The 23,247-nt window shown below is 48.0% G+C and overlaps 1 protein-coding gene across 6 annotated transcripts in view; it reads left to right on the top strand.

Moving 5' to 3' along the window:
* alpl (alkaline phosphatase, biomineralization associated) overlaps window positions 1-23,247 on the top strand; it is a 108,992-nt gene that overhangs the window by 24,698 nt on the left and 61,047 nt on the right. For 5 of the 6 annotated variants that reach the window (XM_038821784.1, XM_038821781.1, XM_038821786.1 and 2 more), the window contains 2 exons: window positions 13,482-13,565; window positions 17,557-17,688. In XM_038821784.1, the coding sequence (XP_038677712.1) occupies window positions 17,628-17,688 (61 nt within the window). In that variant the 5' untranslated portion in view covers window positions 13,482-13,565; window positions 17,557-17,627. The remainder of the gene's footprint in view (window positions 1-13,481; window positions 13,566-17,556; window positions 17,689-23,247) is intronic. The other variant, XM_038821783.1, reaches the window with a different exon arrangement.

Below are 23,247 nucleotides of genomic sequence, written 5' to 3'. Positions count from 1 at the left end.
CCTCCTTCAGCACTGTAAATTCTATGTTTCTATGACATGTTTTGTTTTTCTAAATTTAGGGAACCCAATTATTTTTTCCAATTAAGGGGCAATTTAGCGTGACCAATCCACCTATCCTGCACATCTTTTGGGTTGTGGGGGCGAAACCCACGCAAACATGGGGAGAATGTGCAAACTCCACACAGTGACCCAGGGCCGGGATTCGAACCCGGGTCCTCAGCGCCGTAGGCAACACTGCTAACCACTGTGCCACCGTGCTGCCCGCTTCTATGACACGTTTAATATTAACCCTTTGTACCAGTGGTCAATTCCAACATTTCCCTCCTTTCCTGTGCCAATTAAAGGCTTTCCCACTCTACCTAGCTTTTAGCATATATCTATTGCATTAATTAGGCATATCCAGCCTTCTCCTCACTTCAGCTCTCAAGGTCCAATATTGGGTTTATTAGACCACTGCTGTAACTTTAGTTCTGCCCATGTCTCCCCTTGGGTACAGTCATACTAGTCATTACAGTAAGTGGTCTCATTCTTAGATCTCTCAGAGTCAGCCTCGCTTAAAATAACACTACAGCAGCGTAAAGGTAAGGGCCCCTCTTTTAATTGGGACTTCATATTTAATTGGGACACAGTGGGCTAAACAGCTGGCTTGTAATGCAGAACAATGCCAGCAGCACGGGTTCAATTCCCGTACCAGCCTCCCCGAACAGGCATCGGAATGTGGCGATGAGGGGCTTTTCACAGTAACTTCATTGAAGCCTACTTGTGAAAATAAGCGATTATTATTATTATCATTACATTGTGGGTGAGGAATTGATTGTTGTTGGCCCTGTTTTCCATACAATGGAGGAAAAAACGGGGCAAAAAAGGAGCAATTTTGGTTGCAAAGAGTTCCACCACCTGATCTGTGCCCACTTTAGGGTCGCTGGCATATTGGTCGGTGCTTCTTTCCTGTTGACCATCTGAAGCAGGTCCTGGACATCTTGATTCCCCTCAGACGCACAGACCTGGATGTAGAGGGGCAGATTTTCTATTTGCGCTCAAGACTTTGAGGACAAGCACTGATGTTAATGGAAAAGGAAGCGAGTTACTGAGTATCTCCAGTATTTTCTTGACAGTTGCCACCATTTTGTGGATTGCTTTCTTGCGGATTAGCCATGACCACCCGGTTCCGCAGTAATAAAACTAATCCTCAATCTAAATCAGAAGAATAATGTACTGGAGATATTCAACAATTCGTGTATCATCTGTGGAGAGGTGAGAGCAGTTTTTAATGTTCCAAGTCCATGACCTTCCCTTACAACCACAATTCTAGTTTCACAGCAAAATGTAAATCAACTCCAATAAGCTCAGTCGAGGTTAACCATGTGAGAATTGGAGTTATTAAACAGATAGCAACAAGTATTTTATGCATATTTTAAAAAAGCTTTCTGTGCCAGAGGCCGAGAGTGGATCTATTAACCTGATCCTTTCCAACCTGTCAACCAATATTTTGTGTTATTCATCTAAATGGGTTTATTTTTGAGCGTTGCTGAAAAAAAAAGACATTCTGTCGAAGTTTTTCACCTTGCACTCATCAGGGCAGTTCGCAAGAATACCAATAGTAAAGGTAACAACAATTTGTACTGCATGAGAGTGCTGATTGCTCGCCAAGTGGACTCTGATTGGTAGAGGCATTGCCATCGAGAATGCACGAGTGAACAAACTTTTGATCAATTTCAAACGAGGCAGGTCGACTTTGATTGGTCAAGGCATTGCCATGGGGAATGAACCAGGCACTGGCTGACCCCAAGCTTTTGCTTAGTTGAAAAAGGGGCAAATCATGAATGTGCTCCTTCTGTCTGCAAAGGACAGTGCCCTGTGTGCATAGATTTATTTTCCCTCTCATAATGTTTTGATGGGCTGTATAACCAAGTTCTTCCTGCATATTTAGTTTTTTGTATCACAATAGTTTTCATCTCAATGCTTTCCATGAACGCGTCTGTCTGGGTAATTTCAGTTCTGTAGTTCGAAAGCCACGGAAATAATTTAATTCCATATTTGCTGTCCAGCCTGCAAACATTATTCCCTGAGACATTTTGTTCTTTTATCAATGTTCCTGCCTGGAGTCCAATCAAACACATGCTTCCCAAGGTCCCCTGCATTTCCCTCTGTCTAGCTGCCAAAGCTGCTGCTTATCTCCCTCCAGGCTGCCCCGACCTTTCCTTCATCTTCCAGCCAAGGGCCTTTCATTCCATGAGACACATGCAAACTGCAGTTCACTGCCGTGTTTCCCACACTTAACGTCCAGTCCACCAGCTTTCACAATCGCTCCCAGTTACGCTGCAAAGTCATTTGAAGAGTTGGTGCAGACCAAATGGGCTGAACAGCCTCCTTCTGCACTGTAGGGATTCTATGATAATGCCACTATGCTACCGCCTCCCCAGAGGGAAAAAGGAAACCTCTTTAGTAAGGGGACCGAGGGAGGGGGATGGCCAGAAAGTTTAACTTTTTAGTAATGGGGGCCGACTGTGCTGGTGGGAGGAGTTTGATTTGACAGGGAGTCAAATGAGGAAATGAGACAAAAGTCTACAAATGAATGAAGGGTTAAGATATAATTCATAGTGAGAGTTATTAAAGTTGCAAGAGATTCCTGATGGAATAGGTTTCGATGGGCCTAGGAGGTGTGAAAGGTTGGGGGAGGGGACCAATACTGGGTGAGGTGTTTTCAAGAGGAAGTGGATGGGAGGATTCTGGGAGAGGGGGGAGGAGCTCGATGGTAACAATGGTTGGGGCTGCCAAGCCCAGTGGACACGGCCTGGTGTTATGAGGATGGTGAATAGGAGGGGAGGGGGGTTGCGGGTGAGAGACCCCCAGTTAGGATAGTTACGTGGAGGCGGGACGGTGGCACAGTGGTTAGCATTGCTGCCTACGGCACTGAGGACCCGGGTTCGAATCCCTGCCCTGGGTCACTGTCTGTGAGGAGTTTGCACATTCTCCCCGTGTCTGCGTGGGTTTCACCCCCACAACCAAAAGATGTGCAGGTTAGGTGGATTGGCCATGTTAAATTGCCCCTTAATTGGAAAAAAATGAATTGGATATTCTAAATTTCTAAAAAAAAAAGGATAGTTACGTGGAATGTGAGGGGTTTGGTGGAGGGAGATTTTTCAGAGTCATCTTGTGGGTAGTGCATGTGAACTTGGAACCAGGGCCCCTAGAAGCCTTTTCCGGGGGGTCAGACCGGCTCAGGCGGCAGGCAGGTGCGGGGGCAGAGGCTGTTAACCTTCACCTCGCTGATTGCCTGGAGGCGGGTCCTGTTGGGTGGAGGTTAGCTTCTCCATCCTGTGACACAGCATGGCGGGGGAGGGGAACCTATTTGCATTTCTTTGCCTCTCGGCAAGGTGAAGTCTCAGCTGAAGAGGATGAAGGAAGGCGTTCACAATTTATTATGCACTTCCGAGAATTGGTTGCCATTGATGGTATTGTTGTGTTTGGTTACACTGTTTACAGGTTGATTGTTAATTTGTGGGTTTTTTTACCTGGAATGTACGGGTGAATGTTTTGGTCTGTGAATTGAATTAGAATTAGAACAGTACAGCACAGAACAGGCCCTTCGGCCCTCGATGTTGTGCCGAGCAATGATCACCCTACTCAAGCCCACGTATCCACCCTATCTATTCTATGAGTATATTATTGGGAAGAGGATAACCAGGGGAAGGGCAATCTGTGGGTGGAGCCAGAGGACATTGGTAGGGTGATGAACAAATACTTCATATCTGTCATGAAGATAGAGGAATGAGGAAGTAGGTGTGGAACTCAGGGAGAGGTAATGAATATAATTCTAACTGACTCAATTTATCCTCATGTGTCAGTCCCGTCATCCCAAGAATCAATCTGGGAAAGTTCTTGCTGCACTCCCTCTGTAGCAGAGCTGGGGGCGGTTTCTGTGTCGGGGATTGTCACAGTATTTGTTTTTTCTTTGGTTGTTTATTGATGAAAATGTTGAAAATGAGGAGAACAAAAAGATTTTTTTTAAAAGTTGCGAGAGATTGGGGAGCAAAAGTGCCTTTGTACAATTGAAAGAAACCAGACTTTCTTTGCCCTGGGTTGGGCAGGTAGCAGTCACCCAGTCACTTTGCAACCTGATCTGGGGCTGGGTTCTCCATTTTTGGGACTAAGTCCCCACGCCGTTGTGAAACCTGTTGTCTTTTACGCCAGGAAAACTGGCTTCAAAAGGCCACAGATTCACCATCTTGCAGGGAGCTAGCAGGCAGCTGTTGTGGAGTTCGTAGCTCCAGCTGCCAATGCAGCCTCCAGCAGCCTCGCCATGCTCCATGGACGGGCCTGGACCACGGAAATAGTGCCCCCGATCGGCCACTCGCCCAACCCGGACCGCCCGCACAAAAAAACCCCGGACCTGAATGAGGCTCCCCCCTCCCTCCGATCGGCCCTCCCCCGACTGTGGCAGCCCTGGACTGAGTCCGCAGCCACCACGTGGGTATCAGGGACGGTGGGAGCATGAGTGGTCCACGCCGTCGGAAATTCGGCCAGTCGGAGACGGAGAATAGCAGGGCAGGACTCAGGCAATGGCCTCCGTTGGTGAATAATCGAGCAGCCTGCCGCTTTTCGGGGGTGGGTGGGGTGGGGGGGGGGGGGGGGGGGGGGGGGGGTGGAGAATCGCAGAACCGGCGCTGGGCTCAATTTCATGCGGGACACTGGATTCTCCATCTAGGCGTGATCACAATTTTGGCGTCAGGGTGCGGAGAATCCAGCCCCGGGTGTTTCTTTAATTTCAAAATGACACAGGACCTTGTCTATCTAGTCGAGTGAGAAATGTTGAGATGCCCTGCTCTGTAGGTTCAGCACTGAAGGCTGGCTAAAGGCAAAGAGGAAGCCATTAATGACACAATGCAAAGTGCTTAATGCAAGTAAACATTTGGCATGGAATTTACTTTCAGTCAGCCAGACGTTGATCACACGCAGGTTGGTTATCGTGATGCTGGTTTCAAAACAGCACTCGTTTAAACATTTTTGGCAGTCAGTGGGAACAGAGGTTTAGGTGAATCTATGACAAACAGGGTGATTGAACGATGGAATAAGTAACCAGTAAAGGGGACTGGGTTGGACAACGTCCAGATTCAATTAGGTGAGTTTTCAGGGAAGACAGCGGTCTGGTGAGGAGACGTGTTGTGATCAACTCAAGAGGTGACAGACGTGTTCAGCCCAACTCTTGTCAGGCAGTCATGGATCCTTATCACACCCCAGAATCTAGGCACAACAGCGAAGCTGGCACCCGCAGTGCGGAGGGAGTGCTGAACTGTCAGAGGTGCTGCCTTGAAGATGAGATGTTCAACCAAAATCCGGCCTATTCTCTCAGGTGGACATAACAAACCCATGCATGATTTTGAAGAAGAGCAGGGAAGTTCTCCGCTGGCCAATATTCGTCCCTCAACCAACATCACTAACATAGACTTCCAGCTCACTGTCAGATTGTCATTTGTGGGAGATTTCTGTGCATGAATGGGTTGTTGGGGTTTCCTGTGTCACAACAGTGATTACACTTCAAAAGGTGCATTTGGATATCACGGTACTGTGAAAGGCGCTATAGAAATGCGAGGCTTTTATCTTTTTGCAAAGCATATTTAAACTTGTGTAAATAGCAGTCAAATGGATAATTCCATTGTATTATGTCTCAGAGTTACAGTGCTGCTAAAATGATGCTTGCTCGTAATTACTTGGCTGAGATTTCAACTTTGATCTGGTTTACTAACACTTGTTGGCAGCTAGAACCAACTTAAGCCCACCTGTGACCACATTACAAAACTAAATACAATCCTCCTGAGGCTATTTTGAAAATGGATATCACTGATCAGCCCCAAGCCATGCTGCTTACCTTATTATCTGGGATAATCATGTTGTCAGCTTGCCCGGGTCAGACCAGAGGTTTAGTGTGTGCAGTGGCTTTTGCAAATTAGCCCCGCTGAGGGAGTTGGCACTCTGCATATTCACAAAGGGCAGCACGGCGGCACAGTGGTTATAGCACTGCTGCCTCACAGCGCCAGGGACCCGGGTTCGATTCCAACCTCGGGTGACTGTGTGGAGTTTGCACATTCTCTCCATGTCTGCGGTTTCCTCCCACAGTCCAAAGATGTGCAGGTTAGGTGGATTGGCCATGATAAATTGCCCCTTAGTGTCCAATGGTTAGGTGGGATTATGGGGATTCAGGGATGGGGCGGGGAGTGGGCTCGGGGAAGGTGCACTTTCGGAGGATCGGTGCAGACTTGATGGGCCAAGTGGCCTCCTTCTGCATCGGAGGGATTCTATGATTCTAGAAATATTATTCAGAGGGAGACGGTAGGACTGTCATTGGCACAATGGCCCAGGCTAATGCTCTGGGGGCATAGGTTCAAATCCCACCATGGCAGCTGGTGGAATTTAAATTCAATTAATGAATTTGGAATATAAATACAAGGGTGGCCATAACACTACATCAATTGTTGTAAAACCTATCTGGTTACTAATGTCATACAAGGAAGGAAGGGATTCCCCTAGTTTGGCCTACTAACTGCCCTCTGAACTGGCTGAGCAAACCACTCAGTTCAAGAGCAATTATGATGGGCAATAAATGTTGGCCCAGCCAGTAATGTCCATATCCTATGAATAAAGGGGAAGAAAATAAATATCTTTGTTAAGCTTCCAAGGTGATATTGGAAACCACACCTTAGGAAGGATATTTTGGCCTTGGAGGGAGAGCAACGTAGGTTTACAAGAATGATACCTGGACTTCAGGGGTTCAATTATGAGGAGAGATTATACAAATTAGGCTCGTTTTCTCTCAAATTTAGAAGGATAAGGAGTGATCTGATTGACGTCTTCAAGATATTACCAGGAAAAGACAGGGGAGATAAAGATAAACTGTTTCCACTGGTTAGTGATTTTAGAACGGGGGCCATAATCTAAAAATTATGGCCATCTCAGGAGAGATGTTAGGAAGAACTTCTTCACTCAAAGGGTGGTGGAGGTTTGGAACTCTCTCCCACACACAGCAACTGAAACTAGAACAGTTTTTCATTTTAAACCTGAGATAGATAGGCTTTTGTTATTCAGGGATATGGGCCAAAGGCAGGTATATGGGGCGGGATTCTCCCACAATTGGCGGGATGGCCTGCGCCGGTGCCAAGCACGGCGCGAACCACTCTGGCGTGGGGCCAACCGGAAGTTGCGGAATCCTTTGCACTTCCGGGGGCTAGGCCGGTGGCGGAGGGGTTGGCGCTGCGCCAACCTGCGCCGAAGGGCCGGCGGAGTTGGTGCACGCGCAGAACTGCTGGCGGGGTTCTGCGCATGCGCAGGGGGGTACTTCTCCGCGCCGGCCATGGTGGAGCCCTACAGAGGCTGGCGCAGAAGGAAGGAGTGCCCCCATGGTACAGGCCCGCCTGCAGATTGGTGGGCCCCGATCGCGGGCCAGGCCACCATGGCCCCCCCCGCCCCGGGTCCGGATCCCCCCGCGTCCCCCGAGGACTCCACTAGACGGCCTATCAGCCAGGTCCCGCCGTGTGGGACCCTGCCCATTTCACGCCGGTGGGACTGGCCAGGAACTGACGACCACTCGGCCCATCAGGGCCTGGGGAATTGCCGGGGCGCCGCTGCCAACTGCCCCCCCGACCAGCGTGGTGTAAACCTCGCTCCCGCCCGAAAACCGGGGCCAGAGAATACGGAAGCCGGCGTCGGGGTGGGATTCACGCCCCCCCCCCCCCCCCCCCCCCCGGGGATTCTCCGACCCGGTGGAGTGTGGTCCGAGAATCCCACCCATGGAGTTATGCCACGGATCAGCCGTGATCTCATTGCATGGCAGAGCAGGCTCGAGGGGCTGAATGGCCTCCTCCTGATCCTGTGTTCCTAAACCATTCCTGCCACTGAACTGGTGTTGACAGGTGACCTTCCAACAGTGCGATTTTCCACTGTTTCCTGGCAGGATTTATACTAGTTGTGGTGGGGTGGGGTGGGTGGGTGGGTGGTGGTGGTGAGGGGGGAGGGGGGGGGGTGGTGGGGGGGGGGGGGGGGTGGTGGGGGGTGGCCTAAAAGCTTCATCTCGAAAGCAATGGACAAGTTTCATCCTTGCTTCATGCCCAGCGTACTGGCAGTAAGATCAGGGCCGTAGGCTTTGATCTGGATGCAGCCAGTGGGGTCTGTGCACTGGAGCAAACCCATCCCCTGAATGACTGAAGAAAGTACATGGCTGACAGTGCCCCCATTTCACAGTGGACCAGTCTAAACAGTGCAGCCCGACAGGGGTGCTGTCAAATTCCTCCCCGAAGGAAATCACACCGCTACCGTATTTTGGGGGTGGGGTCGTTCTTGCGTTCAATCCTCAGACCAAAACAGACAATGAAAATGTTCGTCCAATATGTTACAGATCAAAGCAAAATTTCAGTCCCTGGGGTCTGGGATCACGAGCTGGGAACTGCAGCTCGGTACAATCGAAAGGCTGGGAGTGGTACCCGGTTTTGCCAAGGCTAAATCACAAGTGACTCGGTGCCATCTCTAATTTCAAGGTGCCATTGCTTTGAAACAAGCCTTTTGATTATATGCCGCAGGTACAGTTTGCAAGGTACACGGTGCCTCATTGAGTTAATAATACACCTATGATTGTTTGGAGGAGGGCGTGCAGCCCATAATAAGTGTGCTGGAAATAGATGTGCTCAGAAATTTGACGCCAGTTAGTTGGGAGTTTGCCTTCAGTGGAAGCAGGGTCATCAGCTGTGAGCTCTGAGGCTAGATGCTGCAATGGAGGGCACTGCCAAAGACCTCGTTGGCAGTGCTATCTCCAATGCCAATGTAAACACCACTGGCTTGCGGCCAGCTTTGGAGGCATCTATAATAGTTTGCCAGAAGGATGAGCACTAAGCAGCTCAATACAGGTAATGAACCAGGTTCACCCCCATTGTCCTGTCCATTCACCACACACTGCCCTTCGCCACCATCCTCACCCCAGACAAACAGAGGTAGTTGTGAGTTAAATAATCACACAGGATGATAAATGTTGGTATGAGATGGACGCTGGCACTGCAGAAACCACCCCCAGTGTAAAAAGGACAAGAAAGAAATAGAAACTCCACTGGCAATTGGAACATCCCAAAGTCAACAAAGTATTTTTGAAGAGTGGTCACAGTTGTAACGCAGGCAATGCGTCAGCCATTTTGTGCACAGCAAGCTACCACAAACAGCAATGTGACAACAGCCAGATCATCTGTTTCATTGATGTCGGTGGAGGGATGCCAGGGACAAGAAGCCCACACTCCTCTTCAAAGTAGCACCCCGAAATCTTTTACGTGATGGGAGAGAACATCTCACTTGAAAAACAGCACCTCCAACAGAACGACAGTCCGTCAGTTCGGCACTGAGGTGCCAGTTTGGATTACGTGCTCGTGTCTCTGGAGTGAGATTGGACCCCTCATCCCCCGCCACCCCCCCACCCAGCCTTTTGACTGTGAGGGGAGTGTGCTACCAAATTCATCAAACCCCTACAGTGCAAAAGGAGGCCATTCGGCCCATTGAGCCTGAAAGAGCACCTTACCTTAGCCCAGTCTCCCATCCTAGCCCCACATCTTTGGACATGAAGGGGCAATCTTAGTATGTCCAATCCACCTAACCTGCAAATGTTTGGACTCTAAGAGTCAATTTAGCATGGCCAATCCACCTAACCTGCACATCTTTGGACGGTGGGATAGAAAGCGGAGAACCCGGAGGAAGCCCACGCAGACACGGGGAGAACGTGTAAACTTGCTGAGCAGCAAGCTGATAACTATATCAGTGCGATACAGTCATCCTAACAGCAAGAGGAGGTGACAACCAAACAGCTTCTGAAGAGAACAGCCTGTTGTGCAACTGTTTCTAGTGTGGAACTGATACACTGGTTAATTCATGAAGCAGATTTGAAAACAAAGACACAGATACTCGTTCATGGGTTTAGTAAATCTAACGTCCCAGTAAGTGTTGTGATTCTGTTGCTCTCTGATTCGCCCACACACCTTCTCAGCAGGCAGCTCTCAGGTACTCCGCCTGCATTCACCGCCTCGTCAGAACAAGCTATCTGGGCACTAGTCTCATTGATATTTTGGTTCTTGCTGTGCACATTATAACTGACCTCATCTCGAAAGTACTAGCAGCGGCTGTAAAACACTTTGTGATATTCTGAGGCAAGATATGACTGTGAGGTCCCCCCCCCCCCTCTCTCTCTCTGTCGCGGGCTGTCAGTCTGCTGTTGGAAAGAAGTGCACGAGGCAGAAAATTGAATTATTTTTATTGATTAAAGCGGTTCTTGTCATGCAGGACTGACTCCGTAGCTCTCCCCGATGCTTGACCACAATTGACAGGCGGCGATAGGTTAGCAGTACTCACAGGCCCGGGGTGCCTCACTCCAATCCAACTGGTGCATGGTCATCTCTGAGAATGACAACTCGAAATTTCAGTCAGTGAAAATAGATTGGCAATTTAATTTTATGCAGCTACCAGATTATCAGTCTGCAGGTGACCTGTTAACTCTCAATGGTAGTTCTGACATAAGCTCAAGTATTTCTTTGTTGATGGTTGGGTTTGATCATTGGAATACAGATGGCCTGGAAGGGGGGTGGGGGGGGGGTGCGTAGGGTGATTCTTTGATTCTTTGCTGAGGCTGGTTCAGTGCTGGAACAGTGATTTTGTGACAGAAGCACAAATGACAATTCCCACCACTGGAATTCTGGACAAAGGAATTTGAGCAAAGGTCATTGATGTTACAAAATAGGGGGTGACAGCATCTGCACCAAGAATTTAGTCAACCTTTTAATCCCAAGGCTCATCTCTCTTGAGTTTTCTATCGATGTTGGGGCTGGATTCTCTGGTCCCCCAGCTCTGTGTTACTTCTGGAGGTGTGTGCCGTTCGCTGGTGGCGGGAGTCACTACTCCTGCCGCTGGTCAATGGGGACTTTCTATTGAAGTCACCCTACACCGCCGGGAAACCCTGCCGGCGATGGTGCGTTGCCAACGGGAAAAGGGAATCCCAATGGCCGGAGATCGTCTCTTTGAAATTTAGGGTGGACCGTGATTCGAGCACTCAGAGTGTAGCATGAGTGAACTTGATGGGCCAACTGTTTCGACGCTGTTGAATGTCGAGTGAAGAGGCGCCATCTTTTTCTCGGGTAGAGGTGTGAGGCAATGGGACAGGAGGGCCAAACCTGCGGGCAGGAATTTCCAGCCTCCCCTCCCACCCCCGACGCGATTTGCAGATGGTGGATCTGTGTGAACCAGATGCGGGCACAGCTACTCTCTATTGAGGAACGGGCATGTAGTGCAAGGTAAGTATTACAGCTATAATGCTTCCCACAGTCCCTGTCTAGACTGCTGTCTAGCTTCCAGACAGGAGTACCTTTTCTGGGGGGAGGTGGAGGGGGGATCTGTTGAGGGATCTGTTTAGGCAGGGAGGTCCCCCTAGTGCATGGGTCCCTGGAGGGGTCTCCCTTTTACAGGGGTCTTGGAGCGGGATCCCCCATTACAGGGGCCCTTCGTGGGTGGAGGGGGGGGGGGGGGAATGAGGGTGCCTGCTAGAGGAAGCGTGGGCAGGCAGGGCATTGTTGGTGGGGGGGGGGGGGGGGGGGGTCTGATGGGCTCGGATGTATCTACCAGCATGGCCCCAGCATGGTGGACCTTGAGGTGTCCCAAGGGAGCAATCATTGCCCCCTTGGCCCACCACGTGATTCCACCATGTCAAGTTCACGATTACTGAGACCACAGGTAATCCACGCCCGTGGGATTCCTACGGGGGCCAGAGAATCATGGAGGCTGGAGCTTAGGGCGCCAGGCCTGCTAAATAGATGCCAATGGGTCATTGAGACCCACCTACATTTATTTACATCCCTCCGCCGGCACACATTGTGAATCTCGTTCACGTCGCCAGTTGGGGGTCGGAGCACGGCATTCGGGTGCCTATCCAGATTTTCCCCTGACGCCCGATTGTCCATCCCATCGGGGAATGCATTCCAGGAGCCCGGGACAAAAACATCCCACCCATGGTCTTCAAAAACACTTGTGTTTGACTCGACCGCCTACCTGATGCACAAGAGCAAGACATTTCTCAAGTTAAGCATTAGAAAAACACAATCTATCCAGTTCCTGTCCGAAACTCTGAACCATTATCCTCGATCCACCTTTTTTCCTGGCTGAGAGAATATCTTTTATCTGAGTCCATCCCTGTGCAGTCTTGGCATCTTTTAATGTTGACCTAAACTTCAAACCTCTCATGCTATGCATCATAAGGATCCCTTACCTTCCCATTCTGTAGCATTATCTGTTTCCAACCTGAACCTCTTCTCTGCTGCTGCTGAAACATTTGCCCATACTTTTGTTGTTATATCAGACTCAACCTCCTCAAATGTTCTGGCCACTCCTGTCTTCCAAAACTCCATTCTTACTCCACTTTCCCCCAAAAATCAACTACCCCATGCCATCCTTCACTACGTCCTAAACTTCCTTTCCACATCAGGGCTGTTTGTGGCTAATTTAATTCATCCATGGGCTTTGTAATGTTTCAGAGTGATGCAGAAGTCCAATATAGATGTTACTTCCATTCATGTGGTTGCTGGATCTATTTGGTGTGGCTTTTAATTCACACTTGGCTAAACCTATAATCTAATAAAAGAATCTCTTTCCGAGCTTAGGCTCATGCGAAGGAACCTCTCCACTATTTAGAACCATAGAACTCTTGCAGTGCAGAAAGAGGCCATTTGGCCCATCGAGTCTGCACCGATCCTCTGAAAGAGTACCCTATCTAGGCCCACGCCCTTGCCCTATTGCAATAACCCCACCTACTTGCACATTTTTGGACACTAAGGGGCAATTTAGCATGGCCAATCTACCAAACCTGCGCACTATTGGACTGGTAGGAAACCTGGAGCACCCAGAAGAAACCCATGCAGACAAGGGGAGAATATGCAAGCTCCACACAGTCACCCAAGGCCGGAATTGAACCCGGTCCTGGAGCTGTGAGGCTGCAGTCGAATTTCAGAGCAGCAATTCCGCTGAGATCTAATGGTAGATGTTTGGGTGACACAGGAACATAGGGACATAAGAACAGGAGTCGGCCTTTCAGCCCAACAAGCCTTCCAGTGACGTGTTGAAGCATTAGGATTGTGTGACAGGATGAGATGCACAGAAACTTTACTGCACAGGGTAACGTTGGCCTATTACGCTGGCTTTCCATATGAACAATTTAACCAGTGCCACCACCGCACCACCCCTCCCCCGTGCCCCCAGCTGGCCTCCGTAGCACTCCACATTTATACTTTTCAATGAACATCCACTTCCCTCTTCAATCTCTCGATTGAACCTGCCTCCATCTCCTTCCAGATCCTAACCTCTTGCTGTGTGAAAAAGATTTCTTCTATGTCGCCATTGCTTTTATATCTGTTTTGTTTTTGGAGAAACGTCAATCTTTTCACCAATGGGAATATTTTTTTTCCACTCTGTTCCAGACCCCTCGCGACTTTGGACACCTCTATCAACTCTCATCTCAAACTTCTCCAAGGAAGACAATCTCGACATCTCCAATCTATCCGGTAAATGAATTTCCTTATCCCTGGGACCATTCTTGTGAACCTTTTCTGCGTTCTCTCCCGTACCTTCACGTCATTCCTTAAAGTGTGGGGCCCAGAATTGGAAGCAATGCTCCAGTTGAGATAGAACTGGTGTTCTTTACAAGTTTAACATCACTTCCTTCCTTTTGTACTCTTCTGAGCAGAATTGTCCACTCGCCCTGGGATGGGTTTTCTCATGGAGGCAGTTTCCCATTGGGTGGGGTCTGCTGGTCATGGCAAAGTTGATTTATCCTCTGTCTGTGTGGAGTCTGCACGTCCTCCCCCTGTGTGCGTGGGTTTCCTCCGGGTGCTCCGGTTTCCTCCCACAGTCCAAAGATGTGCGGGTTAGGTGGATTGGCCATGCTAAATTGTCCGTAGTGTCCTAATAAGGGTAGGGTTAAGGGGGGGTTGTTGGGTTGCGGGTGTGGGGTGGATACGTGGGTTTGGGTGGGGTGATCGTGGCTCGGCACAACATTGAGGGCCGAGGGGCCTGTTCTGTGCTGTACTGTTCTATCTATCACCCGTGCCACCATCGGGGAACTCATGGCAGGGTTCAATGTAAGTGGGATCGGAAGATCCCACTGGCTTAAAGCCCAAAGAATTCCATCCTCTGTCTCTATTAATGAAGCCGAGGTGGTTGTATGTTTTAAGAATCCCCTCTTTCCGAGCCTGCCTCTCTGCTGTGAGACTGCTATTATTCAGTTTTAGCCCTTTATACTTCATTAGTTGTCGGCTATGTCCAGAATGAAGAAAATGCCATAATGTACCTTACATAACAATGGACTCTGCCCGAAACATCACATTGCTTTATTCGGCTAGCTCACATTCCTCATCGACAAAACCTGTTCTCTGAACTGGTGATAATGGGTGAAGTCTAACTCAGGCGGACATGGCTCAAAGCCCATGCCAGAGGTTTGAGGATATCATTTAAATTGAAATATAGTTTAAACTGAAAGAGAACTGAAAGAGGGCAGCACGGTAGCATGGTGGTTAGCATAAATGCTTCACAGCTCCAGGGTCCCAGGTTCGATTCCCGGCTGGGTCACTGTCTGTGCGGAGACTGCACATCCTCCCCGTGTGTGCGTGGGTTTCCTCCGGGTGCTCCGGTTTCCTCCCACAGTCCAAAGATGTGCGGGTTAGGTGGATTGGCCATGCTAAATTGCCCGTAGTGTCCTAAAAAGTAAGGTTAAGGGGGCGGGGGGGTTCGTGGGTTTGAGTAGGGGTGATCATGGCTCGGCACAACATCGAGGGCCGAAGGGCCTGTTCTGTGCTGTACTGTTCTGTGTTCTGTAGAACTGACTGCAAGGCCATAAGGCAGAGGAGCAGAAGTAAGCCACTCGGCCCATCGAGTCTGCTCAGCCCATGCAATGAGATTATGGCTGAGATGATAATCCTCAACTCCACTTTCCCCCTTTATCCCCATAGCCCTCGATTCCCTTACTCATTAAATATCTGTTTATCTCAGCCTTGGACATACTTTTTTGTTTCTATAAATTTAGAGTACCCAATTCATTTTTCCAATTAAGGGGCAATTTAGCGTGGCCAATCCACCTACCTTGCACACCTTTGGGATGGTGGGGGCGAAACCCACGCAAACACGGGGAGAATGTGCAAACTCCACACGATCAGTGACCCAGAGCCGGGATCGAACCTGGCACCTCGGCTCCGTGAGGCTGCAGTGCTAACCACTGCGCCACCGTGCTGCCCAGCCTTGAACATACTTAATGACCCAGCCTCTACAGCTCTCTGCAGTAAAGACTTCCACAGATAAACTACTCTCTGAGAGAAGAAATTCCTTCAGAGAATCAAGACGGCACAGTGGCCAAGTGGTTCACACTGCTGTCTCACAGCGTCAGAGACCTGAGTTCAATTCTGGCCTTGGGTGACTGTGTGGAGTTTGCACATTCTCCCCATGTCTGCATGGGTTTCCTCCGGGTGCTGCAGTTTCCTCCCACAGTCCAAAGGTGTGCAGGTTAGGTGGATTGGCCCTGTTAAATTGCCCCTTGTGTGTGCAAAGATATCAAAATTAGGTGGGATTACGAGGATAGGGTGGTGGAGTGGGCCTAGGTAAGGTGCTCTACCAGAGTAGATGCAGACTTGATATGCTAAATGGCCTCCTTCTGTACTGTAGGAATTTTATGGTTCTAAATTCCTCCTCATCTCTGTCTTAAATGGGAGACCACTTACTCTGAGATTATCCCCTCTGGTCCTCGATTCTCCTACAAGAGGAAATACCCCCTCAGTATCTACCATGTCTAGCCCCCTGCAAATCCCAAATGTCTCAGTAAGGTCATCCTGAAGATGGTACACACATCTTCATCCTGAAGATGGTACGGCGTCGGAACAGTCAGGGAAGGACCGATCCGCGGGAAGGGGGATCATTATTCGGGGCTGGGGCACTGTGGTGGTGCGCAAGCCGGCTGAAGGAGGGGACTATTTCGGGCATGGCGCAGCCGCTGCAGGCCACCGCCGTGTGCCATGCGCGGCCATGGCCCCGACAAGTTTCCGGGGCGTATCGGCAGCTAGAGCTGGGTGCTCTACACTGCCGTCCTGCTAGCCCCCAGTAAAACGGGGAAGTGGTGGCCGTTTTGCGCCAGCTTTCCTGGCGTACCGCTCACACGCCGGCATGGGGACATAGTCTCCAAATCGGAGATTCCAGCCCTCGATCTTTGGCTCTACAATACTGCTAGCATGAAAATACACCTCTTGTTTTTCAAACTGGGGTGAGAGACAAACTGAACTCCTTTATTTTTCTCGCCATCTATCCATAAGTAGATGTGTTTTAATTTTTGAAATAGGCCTTGGCATGTTTGTTTGTGAAGTTAATTTTAAAGTCTCACGTAGCAAACTCTCTTTCGAGTTAAATCAGATGTATTGTTTATACATACATTCAAACCCGGGGCATGGTACTCACAACTACATACCAGCACACAAGGGGATAGGAAATAAAATAGTTTTACAAGTAGGAAAAACAGAATGGAATTATATTAATTTACGAGAATGTTAGCGTCCAGAATGTCAGAGTCCAGTGAGTGTTCCTTCATATGGGAGTTAAAGTTCAGGTAGGTTCAGTTGACTGAAAGCCAGGATTGCCAAATTTCTTCAATGTTGGTGATGTTACAAGATACGGTTAGTATACAAAGAGTATCTGCTCTACAGGTGATGGCAGGGATCTTCCAGAGAACCAGACCTTGTGGAGGTTCAGACTTGAGGCAGGCTTTGTTGTCAGCCTGGAGTCCTGCTTTGGTGTTGACAGTCTGGATGTTAACAGCTGACTGGTCTGTGAGTCCAGGAATGTAACATTAAAATTTTCCAAAGGCCAAAGGAGTTTAGATCATGTGGTCTTGCCCAACAATCAGTTTCTGTGTCTCTGGTCAAAATCAATTGCTCACCTCAGAAGATACATGATGGCTAATAGTGCCTCAACAGGCATAATGGGTTTTGCAAACTCGACCTTTGTTATAAGTCCAGGCTAGGGAGACAGACTGTCCACTGCTTCCATGTTCCATTGGTTATAATCATGTGACCTGTAGCAGCCACGTTTTTCAACCATCAAAGCCCGTGTTTAAATAAGCAGAAAGTAAGGTTTGATTTACGCAGTTGATGGTCTCTTTCATGTCTGATGGACATGACACTTGCTGGTCCATGATCAGATCCTGGCACAGATCTCGAGGGGGGGGGGGGGGGGGGGGGGGCTCGGTCTGACCAGGGCCCTGTACAGTTCGATTGACACTTATCATGCTTGTTCACATTTTGTGCATCTTGCAATTAGTAATATTTTGATTCTGCTGGCCCTCATGGTTTGGCGTCATCTGAAAATTTGACTAATTTTCCTTTGAGTCGATTGATGCGAGTTTGAAAGAGCATTTGTTGCAAAATGCAAGGGAAGGCAAATACTTACAAGGTCTGTCGATTAATCCTGTTAACCTACATCTCTTCAGTGACACTTGCTTTTTTCCTCCTTTTTCTTCAGGGAAGCCTTGAGGAGTTTGACCCGATTGCACTGGGAAGTTGAGCTCCGAAAACAGAACACCAGAAAGAACTATGAAAATTTCACTGCTGCTGCTCATTGCCAATCTACATCCCGTCTGGGGATTCATACCAGGTAAAGTCTTTTCATCCAAACTGGCTTCAATAAATTTCTTGACCACAGAGATTTTCTCAGCCTTGGTGCCAAAATCAAATCAAAGGTTTCACGTTGGATGTTGCAGAAGGACAATTAAATATTTTTAAAATCACCACCTTGTAAACCGTATTTTGTTGGACTCCCTATCGCTGGAATCTTCTCCAGCCCTCAAGAGGTCTCTGCACTCCCCATATCCTGGTCTCTTTCGCATCCCCAATTTTAGTGTCCCCCATTGTTGGTGGCTGTACCCTCAGTTGCCTAAGCTCTAAGCTCTGGAATTCCCCCTCTAATTCCCTCAGTGTCTCTCACTCTCTCTCTTCCTTTCAGATGCCCATGGGAAACATAACACAGTGGTTAGCACAGTTGCTTCACAGCTCCAGGGTCCCAGGTTCGATTCCCGCTTGGGTTACTGTCTGTGCGGAGTCTGGACATTCTCCCCGTGTCTGCGTGGGTTTCCTCCGGGTGCTCTGGTTTCCTCCCACAGTCCAGAGATGTGCAGGTTAAGTAGATTGGCCATGCTAAATTGCCCTTAGGTTAGGTGGGGTTACTGGGCTACGGGGATGGGGTGGAGGTGTAGGCTTAAGTGAGGTGCTCTTTCCAAGAGCCGGTGCAGACTCGATGGGCCGAATGGCCTCCTTCTGCACTGTAAATTCTATGATTAAAAAAAATTCTATGATAGGACTTAGGAGTAAGCCATTTGCCTCTTCGATCCTGCTCCCCACCCCCGCACGATAACGCTTGACACCCTTGTCAATCAACAATCTGCCTAACTTGGTCTTGACTGAATTCACTGACCAAGTCTTCACTGGGGAAGAGAATGTCACATACTAGCAACCCTCTGAGGTAGAGAATTCCAAAGATTCACAACCCTTTGAGTGAAGGAATTTCTCCTCATCACAGTCCTAAATGATCAACCCCCTTATAGAACATAGAACATACAGTGCAGAAGGAGGCCATTTGGCCCATTGAGTCTGCACCGAACCACTTAAGCCTTCACTTCCACCCTCTCCCCGTAACCCAATAACCCCTCCTAACCTTTTTGGTCACTAAGGGCAATTTATTATGGCCAAATCCACCTAACCTGCACATCTTTGGACTGTGGGAGGAAACCGAAGCACCCGGAGGAAACCCACGCAGACACGGGGAGAACGTGCAGACTCCACACAAACAGTGACCCAAGCCGGGAATCGAACCTGGGACCCTGGCGCTGTGAAGCCACAGTGCTATCCACTTGTGCTACCATGCTGCCCTTATCCTGAGACTGTGTCCTCATGTTTTAAACTCTCCGACCACAGGATGAAATCTGTCTGTCTCCACCCTCCCAAACATCTTCAGAATCTTGTAGGTTTCAATGAGATCACCTCTCATTCGTAGAAACCCCAGAGAATATAAATCTAATTTACTCAGCCTTTCATCATAGGACAATCTTCTCAACCCAGAGACCAATCTAGTGAACCCTTGTTGCACTGTCTCTGATGCAAGTATGTCTTTTCTTGAATGCGGAGACAAAAATTTCCCACAGTATTTTGGAAGTGGTCTCACTAAAACAAACCTGTACAAAGCAGCAAAATGTCTTTATTCTTCTACTCCTTGTAATAAAGACGAACATAGCATTTGCCTTTCCAATCACTTGCTGCACTTCCATGTTAACTTTGGGTGTTCCATATGCACCCAAGTCTCTGAACAGCAACATGTACACACACTTGGTGTGGATCACGATGGTGTTGGCACAAATGAAGGTTTTTCAGTGGCGTGCGGGTGTGCCACTGAAGGAAGATGCTATTGTGGTGTCAAGCCATCGATTGACAACCCGTAAGACTAAGAACCAACTTGCTGGAATTTTCCAGCACTTTTAACAAGGAAACCAAGGTGCTCAGGTGTGGTGGATTGGCTATGCTAAATTGCCTCTTAGTGTCGAAAGGGTTAGGTGGGCTTATGGGGATAGGGCAGTGGTGGGGGGGGGGGGCAGGAGTTGGGGGGGGGAGAAGTGAGCCTAGGTTAGGGAGCTCTTTCGGAGGGTCAGTGCAGACTCGATGGACCAAATGACCTCCTTCTGCACTGGATGGATTCTATGAAACAGATACATTTCTTGGGGGTTCTGATCTTAGTCCTGTGGCTCCAATCGATATTTTTCTGATGTTTGTTGCTCAATAGACCCAACTGTAATTATGTTCTTCATGGCATTATCTTCACTGAACAAAAAAAAAACATCCGCTACATACAACAACAACTTATGTTTATGTAGCACCTTCAGCTCAATGACAAACTCCAAGGCCCTTCATAGGAGCATTATGAAACAAAGTAAGACAATGGGCCACGTCCAACCATCATTAGATCAGGTGATCTAAAGCTCGGTCAGAGAGGTGGGGGACAATGAAACGTATTAGAGGAGGAAAGTGAGGTCGAGAGGTGAAGTGTTTTCGGGAGAGATTTCCAGAGCTTACGGCTTACGGACCAGCAGAGATTGCAGAGTTTGGGAAAGGTGGGGCCATGGAGGGATTTATAAACAAGGTTGAGATTTTTAAAACTCTAGATGAGCCAAAGTAGGCCAGTGAGGACAGGGGCAATACGGGAGCAGGACTTGATGTGAGTTAATGCATGGAGAGCAGTGTTTTGCATGACGTGAATTTCATGGAGGGTAGAATATGGGTGACCAGCCAGGGGAGAATTTAAATAGTCAAGTCTAAAGATATGGGAGTTTGAGCAGGTAATGGGCAAAGTCAGCCATTATTACAAAGATGGAAATAGACAGTCTTAGTAATTGTTGTGATTAGTCTCCTAAAGACTAATCACGCGTCTTGAATTTTTGATTCCTTTCATAATTTTTTTATCGAACTCCATACATGTTCCAAGGGTTTATCAAATGTCGGCAATGTTTACTTGTAGCATTTTCTTCTTCATTTGCTAAAATGGTTAGCATTTGTGCATTTATAAATGTTTCCATGAGCTCCCCTGAGCCTTTGGAAAGGTTAAGGTATCCTCTGGACTTTGTCTTGATTTCATTTTGAAGACTCCCTTCTGAAGTCTGTCAATCTCCGCCAGGCTAGAAAACCTTTCACATTTATCCATCTTAAATATTCTTTAAGTCCTCTGCAAATTACTTCCCCTGACTAAACCCTTGAATCCGTTTGAAAGCGGGCTTGCTGTAGAGGATGTATTTATTCTGTCACTTCCATCTTAGCTTGTCAGGAGGCCTGACTGGCTGTTGCAACTAGGCAAATTGTGCGCCTGATCCATCTTCCCTGCAGCCCAGTGTAACTGGTAAATACTTTCCCCTGATTTATGAACACAGTCTGGATTACTCCATTGTGTTTTGAAGAATGGTGTGATGGGATAGCCACATTTGAGTTTAAAAAACATATCGGGCTGGATTCTTCCTCGCCGTCTAATTAGATCTCCAGGGCTTTCCTCTATTCATCCGAGAATGGATTTGGGATTCAGTCTACATTACATTTAGTTTCCAAATTCCAAGTGTTAATTGTAAAGGATCCAGAGCCAGAGTTATCGGGACAACGAAGCCACAGGTATGTCACAGAGTTCTCTCCAAAGTTAATGAATCATCTATGACAGCTGTTACCCATAACAATCTGGGGCAATAGATGTGTTGTCCCCACATTGTCCAGTAGGCGTTTTCAGACATTAATGTGTTGTCGGAATTAAGGTCAGGCATTCACAGTATGACACGGTTCGATCAGCACAAAATTAGGAAATGCCGATTGGTTGAATGTTCAACTGTACTAGCCTGTCCTCAGTTAGTGAGAAGGTCAGAGGCCAAAGACAAGAAGCTCACGGCCTGCAGCCCAGCCATTGAGTACTTGGAGACAATTGAGGACCAAGATTTTCTTAAAACATTGCTGACCTGCTCCAATCGCAAAGATAATTTAGACAATGAACAAGGAACACTATGGCTTATTTTGTTTTGTTATACTGACCGGGGGTTTGTCGCATAAGGTAGCAGTGAGGTGAGACTTACTATTTTTAAAAATATAAATTTAGAATACCCAATTCTATATTTTTTTTCCAATTAAGGGGCAATTTAGCGTGGCCAATCCACCTACCCTGCACATCTTTGGGCTGTGGGGGGCGAAACCCACGCAGACACGGGGAGAATGTGCGAACTCCACAGGGACAGTGACCCGGGGCCGGGATCGAACCTGGGTCCTCAGCGCCGTGATGAGGCAGTGCTAACCACTGTACCACCTTGCTGCCCGGGATTTACTATGAATGTTATTTTAAATGTTTATTGTAGAATAAACCAAATTGATGAGTTTTACATTCAATTCTGTCCTACAAAAGTATGATGCAGGACACTCTTTCCAGGATCGAAGAGTGACCTGGGGCAGTATGGTGGTCCAGTTTATTTATCGTGGTTAATTTTCCCTGGGTTACACTGGATTATGATTAAGTCAGATAGGATTACATAAAAAATACAGCACAAAAACATGTCAGAGAGAGCAGTCAGTCTATGAAAAGTCTCATTTGAACCTCCTTCCATCATTTCTCACCTAAATCTACCATGGCACGTGCTTGTCGAGATTCCTCTTAAATACATCTTTACTACACACTTCAACCACTCCCTGTGGTAGACGGTTCCACATTCTCACCACTCACTGGATAAAGACGTTTCTGCTGAATTACCAATTGGATTTCGTCACGACTATCGTTATATCAATGGTCCCTTAGTTCTACATTTCCCCACAAGAGGAAACATTCTCTCTGTATCCACTTTCTCAAAGCCTTTCATCTTTTTAAACACCTCGATTAGATCATCTCTGAGCCGTCTTTTTATCCAAGAGAAAAGAGACCCATCCTTTCCTGACAATCATACCCACGTATTCCAGGTACCATCCTTGTGAAATGTAGGGCAGCACGGTGGCGCAGTGGTTAGCACTGCTGCCTCACGGCACCGAGATCCCAGGTTCGATCCCGGTTCTGGGTCACTGTCCGTGTGGAGTTTGCACATTCTCCCCGTGTTTGCGTGGGTTTCGCCCCCACAACCCAAAGATGTGCAGGGTAGGTGGATTGGCCACACTAAATTGCCCCTTAATTGGAAAAAATTAATTGGGTACTCTAAACTTATTTTTAAAAATCCTTGTGAAATGCCCCTGCGCCCTCTCCAGTGCCTTCTTATAATATGGCAACCAGAACTGTATGATTGTCGCAGACATTGGCAGGTCAAGGTAACATCATCAATTGGACCATTTGGCAAAAGACCATTGACGCTAAACTCAAGAGAATTTCTAGAGGTCAGATGTATGTGGCAGGGTATACAATGTTCACGTATAACTGTGTTATTGTCATTCCGACATTGACTATAATTGGCCCTTGAGCCTGATTTGTCCCAAATTAAGTATTTTGCTCTCTGCAGTTCACTGAAGCTTCTTAACCCTTTCATTGGATGGATTTAATGAATATTATTCCTTTTCTTTCCTAGTGAAGCCGATTTCTTATGTAAACAGCCTTTAAAATTGCACCTGACTCTGATGACGCACGTTGATGGTTGAACCAAAGGCATTGGCATAATCTTCCTCTTTGATT

This window comes from Scyliorhinus canicula, chromosome 16 (assembly GCF_902713615.1).
Source record: "Scyliorhinus canicula chromosome 16, sScyCan1.1, whole genome shotgun sequence".
NCBI classification, from domain to species: Eukaryota; Metazoa; Chordata; class Chondrichthyes; order Carcharhiniformes; family Scyliorhinidae; genus Scyliorhinus; species Scyliorhinus canicula.
The sequence above is the reverse complement of the archived record's forward strand: the minus strand, read 5'-3'. Positions and strand labels throughout refer to the sequence as shown.